Source organism: Athene cunicularia, assembly GCF_003259725.1.
Source record: "Athene cunicularia isolate RWA chromosome 4 unlocalized genomic scaffold, athCun1 chr4_part3, whole genome shotgun sequence".
Taxonomy (NCBI): domain Eukaryota; kingdom Metazoa; phylum Chordata; class Aves; order Strigiformes; family Strigidae; genus Athene; species Athene cunicularia.
In genome coordinates, this window is record NW_020799100.1 from 21,656,618 (window position 1) to 21,679,705 (window position 23,088).

The following is a 23,088-nucleotide window of genomic DNA, read 5'->3' on the forward strand; positions in this document are numbered from 1 at the left end:
CTGCCGGCCCGCTTGAGGGATCCCCCGGCCCGGGTGAGGGATCCCCGGCCTGTGGTGCTGCAGTGCTGCTGCGCACGGGACGGCCGGGCCTGCTTTAATACGGGGAAAAAAAATAAGGATTTTGTTTAGGAAATGCGTTGAGACTATTAAATGCCGATGAATTATATGGAGTGGCTGCCTTTGCTGGATGTAAACCGTATGAATATCTGTCATTGAGAAAGGTCGGCTGGCCCGGGGGGCCGGGGCTGTGCGCGCTCTGCGCCTGAAAGCACCAAACCCAAAAAGTCATTGTGATTTGTTTCCGAAGGGTGCAGATGGCCTTGTTTCCATTTCTGGGAGCTCTGGGTAATAACGTGCGGTGCTGATACAGCGCTTCGCACTTGGAGCGCTGTGAACTTTACTGATAGCTTTTATAATATTGATCTACTGCATCCGCGTGACCGTCGCTGTCTCCTCGCCTGGAAGGAATTGAGAGGACGGCCTTGCCTTTCCCGTCTCGCCCAGCGCAATGGTGCTGTGGGATTTTGACGTGACTGTTGCTCAAACTGCTTTGTGGCTTGCTCAAGAGTTAGTTTTCCACCGTAGCAATCCTGTAGGTAGAAGCTCAGATGCAGATGGGAGAGCTCCTTGTGTCGGGATGAGGCTTTTGTACCTGCTGGCTTTCCCTTTCCAAAGCGTATTAAGAATTTAAGATGAATATTATGATTCATCATACCTCTTGTGGATAATTCCGGGACTCTGTACTGAGTGAACAGACAAAGTAAGTACTGCATTCAATAAATTTTAATGCTGTACAGTCTTCCTAGAGAACCTGAAATTGAGCTATAGGCTGTTTCAGGTTTAGCTTGTGACTGCACCCAGTACCCGAGAGGAATATTAACAGTGGCAGGATGAAGTCTTGATTTCAGACCTACTGGTTTTGCTCAATCAGTTACACTAACATATGTTTTTTTTTCCTTTCATTCTATGCAACGTGAATAGAAAAGCCTTTAAACCTTCTTTTTGTGTATGAGATGGCTCTGTTGTAACCGTGCGCTTTTCTTTAACGTTTCAGAAACGGGAAACAAACCGGTGTAAAGTGAGGCTTGGAATTAACGGGAAATTGCTTCTCGGTGTATAGAATTACCAAAATTAATCATAATTTTTTTTTTTCCCCTAGCTCAGACTAATCAACAGTAATCAGTCCTTTTAGAGTGCTTTTTTATCTAGTATTACTTAACACTGTATCATGATTTACAGTAAGGAACAGAACTATAAATGAATCATTACAGCGGGAGAGGCTGGTGCTAGTTAGGATGAGCAGAGCTTCCTCTAAATCCTCAGGCTGAAGCTTTCCCTGTTGAGGATGTCAAAGAAAGGCCTTTTTTTCCTCTCATTGCCTGGGGTCTGAGGTATTTGGAATTTGGACCTTTGGTTGCATGTGATTGTGTATTAACCTGAGCTACAAAGGGTTAAGAGAGATGTCTGAATGTTATGTTCAGAACAAAGCTAGGTTTGCAAAGAACACAAATAACTCTGACCTTCATTTTAATTATCTCAGTCACGTAATGAACCAAAAATAAATTACAGATGCTAGCAATTGGAGGTAAAGGTTTTCCCACCTGTTTCTCCTTTTTGAACACTTGCAGACAGAAAACCAAACTCAGTTACCATCTCTGCCCCATGTTCCAACTGCTGCTTAGGCAGGCCTGAGGTAACCAAACCCAATGAGAGTTTGCAAAGCCAGAGAAGGCTGATTTTTTTGTTTTGTTTTGGGTTTTTTTTTGTTTGTATGTTTGCCCAATATTCTGCTTTGGCAAACCTAAGGTATTTCTTGTTCTAATTGCTGATGTTTCCGCTTTGTTTTCCATTCTCAGTTTAACAGTGGTATTTTCCAGAAAATATGCCGATACTCTTGCCATTGAGTGTGTTATTGCTCTTAGCCCTTTTGGAAACAATAAAGATGTAACAACCAAATCACCTACTAGGTGACTTTTATCTAGGGAATGTTTACCCTCCCTTCACTCGAGCTTTTAGTCAAGATCTGAAAACTCTGTTGAGAATTATTTTTTATTTAAACTTGGTCTTCTACTTTAAATGCCAGGTACCACAAGGCAGAAGAGTAATCTAAGTCTCACTAATAAGAATTGTACCTAGCGAGCAAAACCACGCAGAGAATACTAGCTTACGTGCATTTGTGTTCGCTTTGTCTTTTCTGCTTATTTCCACTTTGGAATACTTTTTTCTGTGCAACATGTGGCTGCCTGTCTAGGTAATCGTCCAGGTGTACTCCAGAGTGGTTTTTGCTTTGTTACTGTCTGCTGGAGACATGCAATGTGTTTGTAAAGGGGAGGGTCTTCACTCTCCTTATGAAGGCCTGAAGTGTGTCAAACTTGCGTGCAATTAGTGCTCCTATTTTAAATTAACTGTAGCAGTTCAGTTTGGAGCCAGCTGTTGTGCAGATGAGTTAAGCTGAGCCGCTTCAGATAATCAGGACAGTCTCCAGTGGACTGCTGGTCGAAATTATCTTTGTTTATCCCTGATAAAGATGACTGGCTCTGGTCTGGTGTTCAAGAACTTTCAGATGGGCTGTCTCTTCTGGCTCAGTCCATTACGATCTTTGTGCTGAAGATATGTGTAATTCCAGGAAAAACGGGAAATCGGCTATTGCTGGAGAGTGGAGAGCTTGCATCCGTGAGCGGCTGTGCTGGTATGGAACAGCTTATGGGATTTGGCTTTGAGTTTCTTCCTTGCCCATCTGCATTGATTTAAAACTAGCGATGAGTCCGAGGTGCTGTTATTTATAGATATCACCAATCCCAGCATTAGCAGCTGAGAGATGTTACGGTTTTGTCACCTCAGGAAAATATCATCTGGTAGCGTGGTAGTTCCAACCCATTCTCTCTGGGGGAAGCGAGTGGATAATGGCTTTTTAACTTCATCTGTATTTGCATACTGTTGACATCTTGTGCAAGTCCAGTATCCGAGCTTCCTTTTGCTGAGATTCCATATTTGACGTCTTGAGTAATTTCCTGCTTGCTCAGCTGCCTTGGTCCTCTTGGTCTCCTCTGCTGCTTTTTGATACAGTTGTCAATGGATTCTTAACGGATGAGTCTTTTGGCAAAGGAGAGAAGTGTCGTAGGACTGCCTGGAGGTTAGAACTCTGCTGCTGATGCACCACTGCCTGCCCACAGGGACCGGGTACGAAGGAGCCTCCCAAGGTCTGCCATGCATTGCTCTTGTGTCAAATTCAGTCTGTGCTTTGCAGCAGTGTTTCGCTGGGCTTCCCAAAAGAGATGTTTCAGAGCTGTCTGGTTCCCATCCCTGGGAAGACAGACATCTTATTATAAGTAGTAATCACAGAGTCTTTTTTTTTTTAGTTGTTTGCTTCCTGTTTACTGAAGCCTTCCTTGAAGGAAATACTGTCAGCAGCAGCACCAGGGGATTTTGTTTGCTTGTTTCAGGGATCAACAAGCTTCTTGCCTGTCTTCTTACCTGTTGGTGAGGACCCTTTGCTCCGCAGTCTTTGAGATTACGGGGTTATGCATCCAACAACAGAAGCATAAACAGGTTTAGGGCTACGACTTTCTCCCAGCCCCGGTGTGATTTCACTAATAGTTCTTTACTTGCAGCTGCTTATCGCTGGAGCCATTTATTTGCATACTGGTTCAAGCAGTCATTAACATTCACCCGGCGTTGTTTATGTAGGTTTTTTTACCAGAACGGATTCATCTCACCCAATTCTTAAAAGTTTTTAGATCCACAAGACCGGTATGGTTATTGTGTCAGAGAACTCTTCCGTGGTACTGCGGCATTCTTCTCTCTCATTTTAACCTTTATAGGGTCTTTCACATCTTAAGGCAACAAAACAGTTTTATAATTTATCCCCGCGTGCAGAACTTGCTCTCACTTCTTCCGTGTTATTTTAACATGCTCTTTTAAAAGCTCTTGTTAAGCGTGTTATTGGCCTGTATTACTCATCTCTATTTTTTTCTTATTTTCTCATTATTTTCTAAAATACCTTCTAATATTCTAAAAATATTTTCTAACATATTTGAGGAGGTGATAATATCCTTGTCATTGTTTAATTTTGCTGTATGGAGTTTGCACTAACATACACTAAGAGGTGTGGCTATAACTGGTGCTAAGCGTTGCCTTTTTCCATCCTTTGTTTAATGAAAATCTGATTTGGGAGACTTTTTTTTTTTTTTTTTTCAGCTGTATGTTTCCAGTTTTATGTTTTGGAAAGATACTTAAAATCCATTTACAGCTATCTCACCTAGAGGTGAAAGGATGAGGTTTTGTTTCAAGTTCTATTTGGAACCTGAAAATAGAATTGCTTGTTTTGCTCTGGGCTGTGGTTTAAGCATTTTATCTGGAAGTTGTTACGGGAAAAAAAAATCGCCGGGAGATTTTGCTGCTATTGCTGCCTGGCTATGTAGCTGTTTGGTAATAGCAGCAGTGATAATATTCAGATTTAGGGCCACTTATTTGGGTTGTTCTGGCTTGTAGAAACATGAAGATGTGGAGGGAAAGAATTGTGGTACAGCCTTTCTTCTGTAGTATGGCGTGGTTCTGATTGCGGGTGGCAAACCTGGTGGGTAGGGCCTGTTAATGAAGTGAACGGTCACTTCGATATGTGCCTGGTCTGTGCAATATGCTCCACGTTAAACATGGTTTAGAAATGTTTACAGTCTAATAAAACCACACACTGAAATCTAGATGCTTCAGCAGCTCAGTTGTGCCGGTTTAACTCTGGCTCCATGATGGATTTGCCAATTTTTCTGGTCTGGGCAGCGATCAAGCAGATGTCTGGTATCCTGAGCTGCTTAACGTCTGGGTGTCCCAGGGAAATCGCCGCCAGATAACTGCCACACGCTCCGTGAGTCGGGCGCGTCCAGCTTTCACCCTGGCCCGCGCGTGTGTTGGTGTGCGCTCTCTTGGCTGTTCTTTGTGAAACCGGGGCTTCGTCTGCGGATCTTTAAGCGACAAAGTCCCTTTCCGATTCTGAGTAGATGTACTGAGTGAATCGGGACTGCTCGTTGAATAACTTGTGCTCTGCCTCCCACAGTAGGATATTTGCTGCCAGGCTTAATTCAGCACCTCTCTCTAGACGTAGAATAGTGGTGAGACTTCAGAAACAGCGAGCTCCTGAGTTAAAAGGAAAGCATTTTGCTGCATTACACTAGGAGAATGGTTTGGACTTTTCTGTGAAATTTTCTATTTCGAGAGAGTGTGGTATGTTGGTTTTTGGTTTGTTATTTTTTTTTTCCTGCCTTAGAATTAAAATGTAAAATTCCACAGCTTCTGGATTGCTTACTCTTTTTCTTTCTAATCTTTTAATCTTAAGCTTGATCAGTGGTTAGAACTGGCAGTTCTTGACTGAGAAGCATGTTGTTAATTATCAGAGATGTAAAAAAGAATTTCATACTCAGATTTTATTAAATTGCAGATCCTCTCTTTAGAATTGCCTTAGTTTCAGAGCCTTTCAGATCCCTTTCATACTGCGGGGAGACTAGTGCAGGATAATAAAACATTTTGAGGCATTAATGCATTTATAATATTTCAGGAATAAGTAAGAATGATAGGCAAATAGAAAAAGTTCAGATAATCCTTTTATCTCATTTTGACTTCTGTTATATCATGTAATTTACAGTGAAAGACAATTCATGCTCATACACTAAACCTCACTGGCTTTACAGCTGGGAAGATACCAATATAATTTTGGAACTCTGTGATTTGAGGGAGGAAAAAAAAAAAGTTAGAATGGCTGGAGAACCCAGTCAGTGCAGGAGAGCATTCATGGGGTCATTTCTTGATGCTCGCAGTGTGAAAAGTCATGAAATGGGACCACGTCAGGGTTATTTTTCCTGCAGAGGTAGGATTCCTCTGGTTCCATGACTGATAGGATGTGCGGAGGAGCCTGTCTCTGTTCTGTCAGAGTTTCCATTCAGATTAGAAGAGGTTTTGGTTGGGTTTAGTTGTCTATATCATTAGAAAAGCCTTTCCTTCTTTTTTTTTTTTTGTTGGTTAAAATCTTATTTGTGGGATGGTGCCGATCCCGCTTGTGATGCAGGCGATTACATTATACTGCAGTGACTCACTGTGCTGAGCCCCGTAGCACCACTGCTGTTGCCCAATTGGAACGAACAGTTTCCCAATGACATGGAGTAATCATCTGATGACATAGTTCAGTGAACAATGTTTTGGCAGCAGGTCTGAGCAAAGTGCTTACCTTTTCCTCCTTCCCGATGCGTGCCGCTCCCCGCGGTGTGCGGGAGCAGGAGCTGGGCATATCCCTGGGGTCTGGGTGGGCAGGAGAGCTGGGCCTGTCTGGTGATGCTCTGCTGTGCAAAGAAGTGGTCCTACCCTTTGCTTTCCACCAGCTCTGCTTCTCTGAATCACAATCAGCTTCGCTAAACCGGGCAGAAAACCTTTCCCTTCTTTTGTGGGGTGAGCGTTGTTAGCCAGGGGAGCTGAAGGGGCTCCCTCCGCAGTAGGTGAGCACTGGAGCTGGTGCTGAGGGGAGCTTGGTCGTGGTTTTAGCCAGACTGGGGGATCATTCTGGCTTACTGCGGCTGCACAACAACTTGTCCTGCCCCACCGGGAGGGAACTGCCCTGTCACCGGCATTGGCCTGTGACTGGACGCATTTGAAGTGGTCATGTAGGAGAGAGGGGTGTGCGCAGGCACATGCCTGCTATTATTTCTTTACAATGAGCACTCTTCTGGCCCTTTCAGACCAGCTTTAGTAGTATTTGGCATCAGTTTGTGGCTTGGTAAAACAAAAAACCTGGTTTATGGCAATCTCTTTCTCCATAATATTGCGACAGATACAAAAGTTGTAAATAGTTCTAATATATAATTATTTTTTCATCTTCAATCACAGGTATGTAAGAGCTGGGTGACCTGTTGATCTTTAAAAAGGAGATGGATGTAGCTGTCTGTCCTGGGTTGAAGGAGCTAAATAAGCTCTGACGTTGAGTTTGTGCTGCCAACTAGTAAATATAGTAGAAGTAGGGCAAGTGCAGGACTTTCTGGATAACGAGTCACAATTTATTTGCTGTTTGAATAGACTGTCGGAAAAACTATTGTCTCTCCATAGAAAACAGCCTCTAAAGGAGGGGAAAAAAAAAAAAAGAAAAAAAAGAATGTGTTTCTCAAGATGACAAATTAGGAGCGGAGCCTGCACATGTGGGTCTTAAAGATACTTACTCCCAGTAGCTAAAAATCAGAGACTGGGTATTGCTTTTAGGATAATGTTTAGGGTTTTTGTGTTTCTTACAGTAATATGTGCTTCTTACAGTAATATGAGTGTCTGGCAAGCATGTTTCAGCTAAGCAAGAAATACTGTCTGTGAAAAGAATGAACCGAAGGGTAAAAAAGGCTTAAAAAAAAAAAAAAGTCCCCAGGCAATACTTTGTTTGATCAGAGCACTGCACTGGGAACTCTTGAGTTTCAGGGATTTTTGTTTGTTGTTAAGCGACATCCTAAATTACAACTGTAGCTACTACCACCTGGAATTTCTGGTCTGGCTTTTTCAACACTCCGTGTCACTTTAAAAGTAGTCTTTGGTATAATTAATGTTGAGGGGCTTTTCCGGGGTTTTCGACTTGATTTCAGTAATTTTAACACTTTAATGTGAACCAAAGAAAGAAATAGCAATAGCAGCAAGAATAAAGCCATATTCAAACGTCTGCGTTATTTATGTGTTTAGGTGGCTGTCAATGCACACATCCCTCCGGATTATCTTCTTAGGATCTGTGAGAGACTTGGACCCCTTTTAGACAAGGAGATCCCGCAGAGTGTCCTAGGTGTGCAGACCTTGCTAGGTGTTGGGCGCCAGTCTCTCTTAAGAGCAGCAAAAGGTAAGACTCTCAATTTATGTCTGATTGAATTTGATTTTAATGATCAAACCCCTTTTGTTTTGATTCATATTGTGGTATCTACATGTGTTTTGCATGAACCCTGGTTTGTCTCCTGTGCTCGTCAGCTTTCTTGTTGCAGTCTTGCTAAAATGCAGTTATTGCTGGCTCTGTTGCATACGTGTTTCTTTGGTTGAAAATACCATTTTAGGCAGCTCTTGCCTGCAGCTGCCTGATCTTGATACTTTCTTCCCCTACCTCCCCTCCCCAACATGCTGGACGGGTCTTTGTGTAAATGATGTGATGAACTGGATTAGAGATTGGGTCCGTCTGAAAAATAGCCCTTTTTTTTCACATACATATAGACACGACTGTATCTAAAATAACCCAGCAGTCTCTATATTTTGCGGGACTGTTTTTCAGGCTGATTTGTTCCATTATTTAATTCCCTGGCCGTGCAGGCAGATGTCAGCTTGAAGGGGCAGGGTGGCATTTGGGGCAGCATTTAGAGGGTGGGAGAAGGTGGGGACTGGTTCTTCAGTGATAATTCCTGTTTGTCCTTGCTGAAAGTTAATTTGAATGAAAGCCCCCATTCCTTTCATGAATAGAGCCCCGGTCCTATTCTTTTTGAAAAACTGCTCTGAGATAATGATCCAGAGAGCACAGTTTTGTGTTATGACTAAACAGATCTGAGAGCCATCTGCTATTGAAGAGAGTTGTTCTCCCTTCCCTCCTCACTCCATGTCCCTGCCACTTCTTCCCCGTAGGAGCCAGAACTTACTTGATCCTGTGATGTGCTGATTCAGAGAGCTAGTATGTTGCAAAATTTGTTATTGCTGTTTGTAGTGAATTAAATTAGCTCATGGAAGGATCGGAGTGCTGGAGGTGACATAGGCAGCGGGAGCATCCTTTTGGGAGAGGGGCAGGCATGGGAGAGCAGGACCTTCCTGTTTCAGTGGCAGTTGAGCAGTTAATTTACTGCATCCTGTGAAGTCACGCTTTGATGCTAATGAGGACTGTAGCATTCTGCTGATCCAGTGGATATCACCTGGAGGGATGTGCTGCTTGCAAACACATTCCCTTACTCGAAGTTCTGGGACGGACTCTTTGTTTTGCCTATGCCTTGCTATAATTGGGTGGAGAATTTCAGGTTTGCAGGGAGGCCTGCAGAGTGACATTCCTTCGTTCCACGTTTGGTTTGCATCTAAAAAGAAAACAGCAACAAAGTGGAAAGAGAAAATAAACATTTTAGTGCTAAGAAGCGAAGTTCCTTGAGTGAATTAGGGGACAGAGGCTGGATGAATCACTGAAAGATGAAGTGCTTCCTAAGCCATGTGATAAATTTATTGCCAAGAGACTTCTATTAAATTTATGGCGCAGTTTTTTTCCCCCTTCAGAAAAAGGTGCTGTGACGTTGTACCATTTGGCATGTAAACCACACTCACTGATATGAAACAGTTCACCTTTTTCAAAGCGGGCATACCTGGATTTCCACTCCCCCTAGTTGTGCATCAGTATGAAGTTTCCATTTACCATTAGTATTTATAGCTGTTTTAGAAAGCATGAGTGCTGTTTGTAACGTGTGTCGTTGTAAGACTCTGTGGTACAGTTGGAGTTTTAATCCAGAGGTGCTCTTGGGAGTCTCTTTGGGTCGCGTAAGCTCGTGCACTTCATGCTCAGATAGCTGAAGGGTGATACACAGATCCACCAATCTGTGGCACTGTCCTTCTGTTTCAGTACTTACGCACCGTGGAAGCTCATTTCTCTCCTTCCAGATGGCCAAAAATGGAAGGAGTCCAGGTCTAATTTCTGAGGCACTCTGAACAGTCTCAGAAAAATCACTATTGTTCTGGAGAGAAGGCTCTCTGAGGCCAGTTGGCAGCAGATAGCTGGAGTGTCTTTAAAGAAAACAGTCTTCATTTTAAAAACAATGATTTTTGGGGGGTGGGGTGCAGAGGAGGATCTGAAAGGAGGGCATATTGCCACCAATTGCAGGAAAACAGATTTATCGGCAAAAAAAATTTCTCCCTTTTCCCACTTTCAGAGAGCAAATGTGCGCCTATGTGTATTCTCAAACGCACAGCTCATAAGAAGAGGTCCTGTGTGTGTTGGGATTGCAGAAGGACTAAAACGTACTGAAGTTCTGTCCTGCCTCAATCCGAAGTGTACCCACTTTTTTAATTCTCTTTTTCTTCCCATCAATTCGGGCTCCCTGTTCACCAAAATGAAGCAAAAATAAACTGAAACCATTTACAGTCATATAGCTTAGGAGCTAGGAACCGGAGTAGCGATCTCCTTTAAGTGTCAGATCTCTGACAAACTGTTCAAAAAGACAGATGTTATTTCGGGATGCTGGGAGTGGTGCTCGATGCTCTTGATTTTAAGGAGAATAGGTCAGTTGGACGTGGTTTGGCTGATTGTTTCACTAACCCTCTGTTAATCTCGCTGGTACAGACTTCAGGCATACACTATGGAAAGGATCTGCGTTTGCAGCTCTTCACAGAGGCCGGCCTCCCGAACTGCCTGTAAATTATGGGAAACCACCAAACGTGGGTGAGTTTTGAAATACACGTAAGATGGTTTTTTATTTCTCTGTAGTTTTATTACTCTTCCAGCTGAAAGTTACTCTTACTGACTGAAACGCTACTGTGGGTTGGCATTAATGGCTTTTTGAACGTTTCTTCGTGAATTAGTCTAAAAAAAAAAGAAAGGTTTCTCGCTGACAATAGAATAACCCTTTTTGTGTTATTCAGGCTCATATATTCCATAATGTGTGCACACACGTTAAAAGGTGTGGCCACGTTGAAAAGTTTTGCGCGTCAGCTTCCTGTTTGGGGGGCAGCGTGCTTGAGTAATATATTTTTTTTATGATACACCTATGTAACGTGTACATATGCTTAGAAGATTGAATAAGCATGGTGACAGGAGTGTGTAGACGATCTTTTCATTCAGGAATCCTAGCCAGAACAAAGCGCCTGGCTCCCAGGGAACTTTTTTGACTCAAGAATTCATTTTAGTTCGGTTATGACAGAAAACAGACTGCTTGCGACATCCCTTTCCAAAAAGAAAATAATCACCAAACCCAACATTCGGGTTACTTCAGTTTTAGTTGTCCATACAGTTAGAGAAAGAACTTGTATAAAACTCAGGTATTTGTAGGCGTTCAGCTTACATATCATCAAAGAGCTTCTCTGTTTTGCTTAAATTGAAAAGTCTTTTCCTTGTATGGTCTGACTGTTCATGAATTGTTTTTATAGCAAACAAATTTGATTCTTGCAGGCATAAATATAAGTCCTGTCGGACATGATTTGTTTCTTATTAGGGTATTTCATTTGTATTTACCATTCGTTTGTGCAAATAGATAGGCTTTTCCTGGTTTGGTAGGGAATCCATTCACATATGTTTCTCCCATCCCTTTGGAGGCGTAAGGGTGATGAGGGCAATCTTCAGTTCTACCATGTCTGTTCCTCTATTTATGCTTCTGTACTTTCTCTCTCGTTACTAAAAATTAATATTTGTCAGACACGGAAGTGCCCAAGCCCGGGCTGTTTGTGGCTGAAATCGATAGCACGCTTTGCATAAGGTCTGTGGTGGTGTGGCAGCAGTGTGACGGAATAGCAACGTTAATTATGGGTCTTCTGTGTGGAAAAGAAATGGCTGTTTGCCTGGAACTAGTGCACAGGGAACTATTGCATTAGTACCTTTCCTGATTTTGTCGGATAATTTATGAGTCATACTGTGGACGTTAAAAAAAAAAAAAAAGAAAACTATTTCCATATATTAATATGGTTACTTTTCCATATATCAGTGTATTTATTCTTTTAGGCTGGTTCTGCAGTTACTTTATTGTTAGCAGTTGGGCTGAGGGATTGCTGGTAGGCTGGATTATAGATTTATTGCTCACACTCAATTGGTGTAGTTGTATTTCTATAAGGACTCTTGGATCAATTCTTTCATAGGAGGGGAATCAGACCATCTGGTTTTGGAATATGCAGTGTTATTAATGAACCATACGAGCAGATTGGACTTCAGCATTTGTCATGCTTTCATGACAAGGGTCTGTGCTGCTTGCTTGGTGACTGTTTAGTGATTTAGAGAACAGAATGATGTTTTGGTGTTTTCCTATGAATTGCTTTTTTTTAAGAAATGCAAAGGTACTATGTGGAAAAGGGTTCTTTAGAGCCAGGAATTAATTTTTGTAAGTATTGGTTCCTGGAAGAATGCAGTCCTCCTAGTAAGAGAAGAAAATGTGTCTAAGGATTGAAATAAGAAGTTGACTGTGGCTAAGCTGTACTGGAGGCAGGAGTTTGGCTTTGAGATTCCCCATTGTTAATCTTGAAGTGGAATCACAGTTCTTCTATGGATATTTGTGCAAAGTGAGTGTTGGTTTGTTTTTTTTTTTTTTCTGATGAGTAGTGACAGCCGCAGCTGCTGCAGTGTGTCTGTGTGTCTTGTTTTAAAATACAGGATGAAGAAGTATGCCCAACCTCTTTAATATTTTGGCACAATTGTGAATTCCCATACTGTGCTGCCTTAAATCGAGTTTTCTGGAATTACTTGCTGAAGTAGTTGGCCGCAGTAATAGACACCCATAATAATGTGTGTCCACGAGTGAGATAAAATGATTGTGATTGCCTGTGTAGACAGGTAAATAAGGTAGAGAACTAGCAACTAAATGTATTTTTACATTGTTGCCCTTCCAATATAAAGATTTAAGCTTGCCACTGTAAGTGTGTTTTTTCTGCTGTGCGAATGGGGTTGCTTGTGGTTGCCCTCCCAGCTGGAAGAGTCCGTAGCTATAGTGGTTTGTCCTTTTGTTGGGGTGACGCTTTGTGATCTGTACTCCAAAATAAAAAAGTCACGCGCAGCCAAACTGGAGCAAGAAATCAACGTTGCCTTCTGCCGGCATGTCTGTGCAGAGCTGGGAGTCTCGTGGCTGGGAGGAAGGGCTGACCTGGGGACGTGATGCTCGGGTCCGTGGGGTTTGGGTGCGGAGTCTTGGGGGGCCTGTGGTGATCTGCTGGGGGAGGAGAGGAGGGGAAAACGCTGTCCCAGCGTGGTGCTGCTGGCAGGCTGACGTGGTGAAGGGTGGTCTTTTAGACCGTGTCTCTGCAGGTTTTGCAGTAGTGGTGGGTTTAGGATTCCCTTTGTGCTTTTCCAGTCAGAAAGTTGGAAGATTAGTTGTACAGTACCTGAGCAAGGGGAGTTACTCACATATAATAAACCAGCTTTGGAATACTCCTTTGATTTTTGTCAGGATTTTTTTTTTTTAATTTTGCAGGCAACGCAAAGCAGATTAGCGAGAGGGTTGTTTTTTCCTCTTTGGTTGATTACTAGAGCTAACCTGAGTGTGAAAATCTTTGAGTAGGTTAACTGTTGTTAGTGAAAACAGCACAAAATTTGGAACCAGAAAGTTTGTGGCCAAGTCTCAGCGAAGAGCATGAAAATTTACAGCCAAGGTGATCCGGCTACCTTAGGCCTGCCAAACAGCAGGGCTGCCATGAGCTCAGAGATCAGTGATGCTCTAAATGAGTTCCATGAGGTCAGCAGCTATGAAAGCTGGAACACTTTGTTCTTTTGGTGCTTTTACTGGGTCTAGCTGTCTCTGTGGCCACTCTCCGAAAAGATATTTTGCATGTGGGAGCCAACTGTGTGTGTTTCCCAGTGTTCCTAAGAAATCCAGACTCGTGTTTTTTCTGTGCACACTGCGAGTGTGATGATACCCAATCTTCACAACCGGGGTTTATGTCCTCGTTGCAAAGTTACAGTGCTTATTTCAGAGGGTAAAACAGTGTGATGTGAAATCATCCCCTTTAATACCAGAGAAACTCTTTTAAAAGCAAATGTTTCTACCAGTATTCCCTTTTCTATTTTTGCTTGCAGAAAGTGGAGCGAGGCAAGGGTTTATAGGGAGAGGAAGAATTCAAGCAGTTCGAAAGTTGGCTGCAGATAGCTGACCTTGTCTGTGCTGAAATGTTTTCATTCCATCCAAAGCTGTGACATAACTTTTGAAATTTGTGATATCTGCTGGTTGTTTTTGAAATTTTGTTTTCACTGATGAGTTACTGATGTAGAGTTTTGGTCCTGTCCTTCCTAGGTGAACTTTCTTGCCAGGGTTTTTATGTTTGTGCTATTTTCTCTAGTAGAATGGATTGTGATTTTTTTTTTTTTTAATTTTTTTTTTAATTGTGCCTTACAAGCACAATACCTTCATTGCACTGAAGAAAGCAAACTTTACGGGGATTTTTGTCCTATGTGGGTAACTCCCTGTTTAGGTATTTTGTATTAATGCTCTACTAAAAATACGAGAAACGGAATTGGGGATGTTTGTTTTGTTTCATGGGGGGCTTTTTACTTTGCACTTCCTTTGAAGGCAGTGATAGTTTATAAAGTGTGGGAAGACAAAAATCTCAGTCACAGCTTTGTGTGTGTGGCACGTGTTTCTGGGATCCCCTAAGCATTTTTATAGAGGATCAGATACATGGAATAGTTGCCCCTTTTTGCTCAAAGATGCTGTTGCTTTGATCAAGGCGGTACTCCTTATGGCGCAACAAAAGTTCTGTGTTTCTCTGAAACTTGTGATTGAAGCGTTTCCTAAGCACTGCTTTTTATTTTTTTTATTTTAATTATCCACGAAAGATTGAGGAGTCTTGTCCCCGTTGTGCAAAGAGGGAAATAGACACAGAAGAAAGTGAAATTACTTTCACATCCTCTGAAACTGAGCTTACTGCAAGTCTGGGAATTGACTGGAAAAGTTAGGTGCCAAGTGCCAGATGAAAGGCAGTGGGAGTTAGGTGCCTGCCTATTCCTTATACCTTTTAGTGTTTCCTTCATGTGATTTACAACAAACAGCACTGGCAAATTTTCAGCAGGATTGCAGGGGAACACTGGAGTACACAGAAGGGATTATGATTATTGGGAATATTTTGAACTACGAGTATACCTTTTCGATTCACGCAGTTCTTTGTGTGATTAAAAAAAAAAAAAGTTCAAAGCCGTTTGAAATTGTTTAAAGGCAGATACACCGTTATTATGCATTTAAATGATTTAAGCATTGAAAAGCACAGCAGAATTACCATATCGCTAAATTACTACATCTCTGTGTTGGCATAACAGTGTCCACGATGTGGGGGAAAGGGAGGTGTAATATTTTGAAGAACTTGGCTTTTAAGCTGGCATATTTTAATAATAAATAAAATAAGTGTGTGGGCAAACCTGACGGTACCTTTGTACAGCATTTAGCCCTACAGGATCTCTGTGCCCCCCTGCAAGAGGTGGGGAAAAAGGGTCAAAGATTTCATTTTTACTTTGCTAGGGGAGACAGTTTCATTTAACAGTTCCTGTATAATATCAGGCATCCATTGAATAGTAGATAGATGGTAAATTAATTTGGTTTAGTGTGTTATGCTTTTAGTACTGCTGAATATGTGTTTTTATATGAAAAACAAATATTGACTGAAGGTGAGGTCACAGTGGGAGCCTGTGACTTTTGCAAGCATCTACACATTTTATGCAACTTTTTTTTTTTTTCTTGTGTGTAATGTTTCAGTCCCATCGAGTGCCTAAAAATAGTCCAAATTTCAGAGCACAGAACCGAGAAACCAAAATACTTTCTGTAAATCTGGAAACAATTTATTTTCCTCGCCCATTTATCCCTTTGCTTGTGTAGAAATACTCGAATCTTAAAACATTTATAGAAGTGTGTTATGGGTTAGTAACCCTTCGAAATGATGCTTCTTTGTTTTTTTTAAACATTCTGTAATCTTTTTTTTTGTGTACGTAGGCAATGATACAATGATACAATTAAGAAAATGGGTCAAGGTGTTCACTATACTTTTAAATAAAGGGTTGAAAGGCACTAAAGAGCTTCGTGCTGCTCCTGTGAAGCCCTGCCTACTTCAATGTGCAGTAGGCGAGATAAGGGAGCCTGCTATCACAAGGACTCGACAAAGCCCAGCAATACAGCAGCGTTAGATCTTTAAGTGCCATTGCAAAAAACTCAAAACTTTCAAATCAAAAGCTCAAGCGGTATAAATTAGAATAGGTAAAATACCCCAAATGGTCTCAAATTAATGCGTTAAATCCAAATTTAGCGTTAGGATCTGTCTGCAACCTACAGCTGCCATAATCTTCATTTGGTGGTGTGTCCCAGCAAAGGCAACACCTGCCTGTTTTCTCCTTTTCTTGTTTAGCGGAAAGATTTGTAGTTACCATCAGGGAAACCGCTAACAGGGCGGGTTTTGTGCGTTTAGATTCCAGGCTGTTCTTGTAAGGGCTCCTAGGTTTAGCAATGTGAAATAATCTGTTGTTGTTGTTGCAGTTTTTTTCTCATGCCCGTTAATTCTTCTGGCTGGGGCTTTTTTGCACTGATGCTACATATTTCTTATTCTTTAACTACATCACCGTAGAAATGCGATGGTGCTGCTGCTCGCGATGAGAGAGGTTTTGTGAGGAGCACGTGGAAGACAATTGACCCTCACATATGATCTGGAACCCATTCCAAAGAGAGATTTTTATCACCGAAAAAACACTTAAAATAAACATTATTATACGCCAAAAATACATTTCTTGACTTTGTTTTAAGGAAATCATATGTTACTAATAAGGAGTTTTCCAAATCCATATGGAATAAGTGTATCTGTTGCCTGTTCATGGATCGAACACTTGGAATAACTTTTAGTTATGATGGGAATTCTTTATTTTGCTTTAATTTTTGTGTTAGAAAGCAGGTGCAGTGTGTGGTGTGGTAGGTAGGTGTTGAAAGGCTCGATCAGGAGTGGGCTTTCTTTTTACAAGACTGTACAGAACGTTTTGATAAGGTGGAAGAGGCTCAGATTTATGGATCATTATAATAAAACTGTTACCATACGTTATATTTAATTTAATATTTATTTACTTTGAGTTCTGGACAAAGTTCATGTCTTAGTGTTCCTCTATTCTGTTTTTCTCTCCCAGTAAATATAATTTCTGCCAGGCAATTAACTGGATGTGGACGTTTCAGCCACTTGTTTCCAACATCCACCTACCAACATATGAAAATGCATAAGAGGATTTTGGGACATCTATCATCTGTTTATTGTATAGCCTTTGATCGCAGTGGAAGAAGAATTTTTACAGTAAGCTTAAAAATTATACTTTTTGTGGAAGATTGCTTTGCTTGGTTTGATTTCTTTCTTTCTTGAGTCCTGCAACAGCCTCTTAGTCACTGATTGAGATGCAGACGCGGCTTCCAGAAAAAGAAGGGAAGAAAAATCTTGAAATGTATGGAAAACTCATCTCTTTCTATGCTAATTTTCACTTTTCACTTGACTTGGTATTTTAAAATTGCTCATGGCTCCAGTATACTAAAACCTAGTCAGCTGTTGGCTTCCCCATGTAGAACCTTACAGCAGGGTTGTTCTGGTTCAGAGCTTGTAACTCTCACTAGAAACACGTGCTCATTTTTCTTTATTTATCATCTTCCTTGCTGAACGGCACCTGCAGTATTCTGGGATTTGGAGTTAATTTGCATGCTGCTTGCTGGGTTAAATCCTAACCCCCCTTTTTTTTTTTTTTTTTTTTTTTTAAATGACGTTTTACCTTTTGATAACTTTGGAAATGGTGGCAATCCTTTCCTTACATTTCAGTAAAAGCTTGATGATAAATAGAAAGCCTCATTATTTCGTCTGCAATTTGCTTCTCTACTAAATTTTCTTTCTAGAATTTGTAGTATGTCAGTGAATATATGAATATTATTTTAAGTTTTTCTCTAAGAATATATTAACATACATTTCTGGGATATTGCCCTTGCTTTTTTGCATCTTTAAAAATTCACAGAATTCTCAAATTAATAATAATGCATCTTTTAACTGTTAATGTTAATCCCTGTCTTGTCTTTGCCCTTGTCTCTTGCTAATAGGAGTTTAGAAACAGATAACGTGGCTGGCTAAGGGTTGTCTTTGTGTTCTTGCTAGCTTCTCCACTCATTATAAATTGGTCAGGTAGAGATGTTGTTAATGATAATTACTCTGGGTCGTAGTGAGGGCCTTTACATTTTTGTTTAGACCATAAAGAAGTCTTTCTCCTTTGCAGCTATGTGAAGAACTGAAAGTGATCTGTTGTTTGAATTTAGCTGCAGTTGATAAATTGTAATTTGAAGTCCAGTGATGTTGATATTGCAGTTAGTTTTATTGTGTTATGTTTTTGTATACATAGTGGCAATCCCAGCCACTAGTATTTCTCTGTAGTATCTCGATAGTGGAAAGGTTTGTGAACTGTCTAAAAATTCTTGGCAATACTGCTGCTGTAGGTAAAAGTATTTTACAGTGATCGATGTCGATATGCTTTTGAATTGTGTCCTGTCTGGAACTGAGATCTCACCGACGCAGTATCTCGGTTGCATGTGGTGCTGCACGGTTTCTCTCTGAGTGGTCCAGCTTTCTTCTGTTATCAGAAATGGAAGCTCGTGGTGCAGCTGCCTCACAGCTCCAGGAGCACGGCAGAGGCTCTGAGGTCCCGCAGATGCTTAAGTGCTCTTTTCCCTCGGACCTTAAGTCTCGTGATTGTTTTGATTTGACTACTGGCTAGATCCAGCCCACACAGATAAATATGTCTTACGGTAGTATGCAATGAACCATTTTATCTGCTTAAATTTACCTTAATTATTACTGAACTGTACTGAGAGGAGTTGCATTAGCTGTGGTAATCATATCTGAGCGTGAAACATAAGACAGTGGCTTCTGTTTTATAAAAATCTACATCCCTGACTCCACAAGATGATTCCCAAACTCTGAGATTCCCAAGATGATTCCCAAATCTCACTGAGGTTGTTCTGGCAGGTTCATGGTGCAGCAGTGCTTTAGATACTTGTTCTTCTACAGTGTGCCTGTGTGTTATGTGCACATACACCGTGTATGCTATTTGATATAATCTGTGGAAATTTTTATGTGGCATTAGGGGTCAGATGATTGTTTGGTCAAAATCTGGGCTACAGACGATGGGCGCCTGCTCTCAACATTGCGAGGACACTCGGCTGAAATTTCTGACATGGCTGTTAACTACGAGAACACGCTGCTTGCTGCAGGCAGCTGTGATAAAGTGGTCCGGGTATGGTGTCTCCGAACCTGCGCCCCAGTCGCAGTGCTGCAGGGCCATTCAGCTTCCATTACTTCCATACAGGTAAGGAATGACTTTTTTTTTTTTTTTTAATCCTAAATCCTTGAATGAAATCCTAAGAGATGTAGATTAGCAATCAGGAATAAAACTTACCTTTTTGTCTCTGCTTGGCAGCATAGATTTGCCCCAACTCAAGAGTGTTGTTTCCTGGGAAACTCACTCCTGCCCAGCGGCCAACTGCTGCCTGAGGGGATGATCCTGCTTCTTTCAGCTGCCTTTAACTATGTGATTCCATTGCTGCTTCCTTAGAGCTAGCACTGAGAGCATCAGATCAACTAGCTGAGCCAGACAGATGAGGTTGGCACCTTTGGTGGTAATCCTGGCCCAGCAGCTGACCCAACAGCCGTGTGCTCATAGAGAATATTTATTTTTCACAAGAATACCATCAGCTGAAATTCCTTACTCCACATTTCTTACTTGCTCGTTTTCTTAGCCTGTACCATAAGGAGCTGTTCTGGATATTGTAGCACACGTAGATGCTGCAGCAGCCACAGTAGAGCACAGATGAGGCTTTGCAGAGAATCTGTGCTTGTGCCCGTGCAGTTCCAGATGCGTGGCAAGTGCCTAGTGAGCAATAGCAGAGCAGGGAAAAAAAACCCAAACCCCTAAACTGCCAGTACTCAGTTCTCTAGTGGTGGCACAGTCAATAATGGCTCGTAATTTGTGGTTTATTTGCTTAAAAAAAAAAGCCAAACAAAACCTGCCAGGCAGAAACCTTCAACAAAGCAAAATTCCAGGATAAAAAAGACAATCCCTACAATTTGGCAGGTTATGCACAGAGGGGAGAATGAGTGGGGATGTTTGGCTCAGAATCCCTCTCTGCTGGAGCCTCGCTGCCTTTGATTCATCACAGTCTTCTCCAACATGCCAGTAGTCCCTGGGGGTCTCATTTATCCCCCTCTTGCCTCCACTTCCAATTGCATCTGATTTCAACTATGTTTAACTAAGTTAAGTTACTTACAGGAGATTGTTTTGGAGATGTATTTTACAAGCTGGTTTTATGTTTTGTATATTATTTGTTAATGTATACACGCATCCCTCACAAGCTTATTGTAAATCTCTGGTAATTCAGAGGATAATCACAATCAGTCGTGGCTTTTTGAGGAAACAATGCTTGATTACTTTATCATATTACTGGGTAGCCAGAGGATTAAAAGGATTGCTGCAGTTATGAAATTAAAGTGAGAGACTAGAATGAAAAGATTTCCTCCTCCTTAGAGAGGCAGAGGAGAGGTTCAGGAAGAGGGAGGGAGTGGGGGATCCTTACTGCACCGCTGGTTTTCGTTGGGTTTGGATGGAGGAATCATTTTTGTCTTTGTTACCATGTTTGATCCAGTTCTGCTCTAGAAGGAAGTATTTCCTCATCTTGTTGCCCCATTAAAAGGGTCTAGGCTTGTTTCATTTCCCCAATTTACTAACTTTCGTGTGGTAGAAACAGAGACTTGCTAGTCAACATGTAGATGTTTTTAATTTCTTTAGCTTTATTTTTATGGAAGTTCATATTCTGCGGTTATTCTTGACCGTGCTCTCTGTACTCCTGGGGAGCAAGCTAATATGCTTGTGAAAAAGCTTCTTGTCAACGTCCATTTACAAGTTTCTAGCATGTAAGGGGAAAAAGAAATTAGCTGGTTTAACTGTTAACAACTTTATTTTTAGTTCTCTCCAGCAAGGAAAGGAACAACACGATACCTCACTTCTACTGGTGCTGACGGAACAATCTGTTTCTGGCAGTGGCACGCTAACACCATGAAATTTAAGTAAGCCTGTTCAGATAATTATCTTAAATAAAGGACAAATTTATTTTTGAGTTTTTACTGCGGAGAGGAACGCTGAGATAATTAAATAAGGACGTGTTCTTCCTCAGTAAACAAGTTTCTTGGGATACGTTCTCCCGCAGACAGGCTGTGCGTGAGTGTGTGGGGCAGGGTGTGCTTTCTGACGTGGGGGGGGTCTGTGGTGTTCCAGCCCAGAGGGGAGGCAGAGATCAGGGCTATTAGTTCTGCATTATGTGCTTTTCAAACCAGTGTTGTGAAAGAACTTTCAGCTTTTACGTTTAGGACTAAATCCTTGTCCAAAATGGACAGGCAGAAGAATTTATTTGCTTTTCATCAGAAGAGCACATGTATGTAGATGACATCAAACTCGTATTTAATAGGGAGTAAATGCTGTGAGACCGATGGTGTGCCAGGTTTTGTTTCAAATAGATTTAAATGGGTGAGTTATCATGATAAATAAGTTAAATAGTCTTTTTAGTTTAGAAAATGACGGTTTTCTTGCTAAACTATGGAAGAAAAATACTAAAATGTAAAATAAGTTCTAGCAAACTGATGTGAGAACTCACAAATAAAGAAATTTCGTATGGACATACTGACCTTAACCTGCTGAGCTGCGGTGCACTGTTCTGGGTGAATGGCATTGGAATAAAGTAATGAAAAGTGAAAATGTTGTGTTGTTGCATGTAGGGATCGCCCTGTAAAATTTGCAGAGAGGTCCAGACCCGGTGTTCAGATATCTTGTTCATCTTTCAGTTCAGGTAGGTATGCGTTGTAAGGTAGCTGAAAGTATTTTATGAACTCTAATTCCTTTCGTGACAGGACTGTTACTTCTATTGAGATACAAATAGTATTAAACCCTTTTTTGGTTAATTATAGCACTGTCAAACTGTGATATTTTGACATTTTCCATACTAAGCGTCTGCCTCAAGCTGCTTTTTCTCTTTTTTTTTTTTTTCCCTCTAATTTAAGCTAAAATGTCTTGACCACTTCCAAGGAAGACTGTGCTTTCAGTCTGTTGTTTTTCACATCAGAGATTTTTCTTTGTAACATCCTTTTAAGGTTTTATCTTGTAAAGTTCTTGAATGAAAAGTTCTCGAAATCTGGCAGACAGGTGGTCTCTGTTCAAAGGTTACGCTTCTGCTAGTCTTCCAAATGTGATTAAGTTCCAGGAGGATCAATTCAACGTGTTTGAAAATATCAGCTTAACTGACATCCTTTGTTGTAGCTTTGAATTCTCAAAAATAGTGATTTTTTGAAAACAATATTATGTAATTTCTCATGCATTTTTGCTATCTGAAACGGAGAGCTATTCTAGAGCTGTGTGAGCCTTGCCCACGTTCCTTTTTTTTTAAACCAGAAATCCTGAAATAACTAAAACCATTTCAGTGCGGTAAACTACAAAATAGTGCCCTTTTTGTGCAACCTTGTACACAGAACAAACATTACAAGAAAATAGCCTGATCACCAAGCCCCGATTCAGCAATAATTGCTGATGTGTGTCAAATAGATATTGAAGATGCACTTAAGTATTTTCTCTGATATTTACCAGTGAGAATATGAAACTATTCCCCATCTAATTTTCCACGTAGGCTGATGGAGAGTGCTGTGGTAATTTCTGAGAGGAAAGCAAAGTAGTTTGTTGGATGGGTGTTGTAACTTGCAATATTCTCTTCCTTTGGTCGTAAAGGTTTGCAGCTGGGAAATATTGTAGAGCTCGTAGTTATGCTAAAGCTGGTACGGTTTGAGGAAATACAGATCAAAGTGAAAGCTCTCAGAGTTAACTTCTTTGTTCAGGACATACGTTTTGATTACATTGAAATTTTCTGTTTAAAGCTGTGGTTTGCTGCTTTAACAATAAAGCAGTAAGTAAAGTAAGTTGTTCCTAGGATGGCTTTTCTCACAGAAAACACTGTCTTTCTTAGGTGGCATGTTCATTGCAACAGGTAGTACTGACCACGTGATAAGAATTTATTATTTGGGCTCAGAATCTCCAGAGAAAATGGCTGAATTAGAATCTCATACGGTAAGAAGCAAATCGGAAAGCAATTTTTTTTTTTTTTTTTTAATTTCACCACTTGAACTTATTTAAGGAACTTAGGTTTTGTACATCCTATTTGACTTATTTTCTGTCTTCAGAGTTTAGTTGGCTCTTAACACTGTGGTATTTCAATGCCTGGAAATTTGTGGTGTGTTTATTTTTAAATTCCTCTGAGGCAGGAGATGTGTGCAAAATACGCTTTCTGTGTTTCATTCCCCCAGGAAACTGAGGGACCAGGTAATTTTCCCCACATTTTTGACGAAAGTCTGTGTTGGAAT

General features: G+C 41.1%; 1 protein-coding gene across 1 annotated transcript in view; it reads left to right on the top strand.

Annotated features, from left to right (window-relative positions):
* Positions 1-7,685: 7,685 nt before the first annotated feature.
* The window catches only part of BRWD3 (bromodomain and WD repeat domain containing 3), a 46,695-nt gene continuing 31,292 nt past the window's right edge, over positions 7,686-23,088 (top strand). Inside the window, exons 1-7 of the mRNA XM_026848389.1 lie at positions 7,686-7,846; positions 10,298-10,396; positions 16,799-16,959; positions 18,779-19,000; positions 20,654-20,754; positions 21,460-21,530; positions 22,695-22,795. Of these exons, the coding sequence (XP_026704190.1) occupies positions 16,876-16,959; positions 18,779-19,000; positions 20,654-20,754; positions 21,460-21,530; positions 22,695-22,795 (579 nt within the window). The 5' untranslated portion in view covers positions 7,686-7,846; positions 10,298-10,396; positions 16,799-16,875. The remainder of the gene's footprint in view (positions 7,847-10,297; positions 10,397-16,798; positions 16,960-18,778; positions 19,001-20,653; positions 20,755-21,459; positions 21,531-22,694; positions 22,796-23,088) is intronic.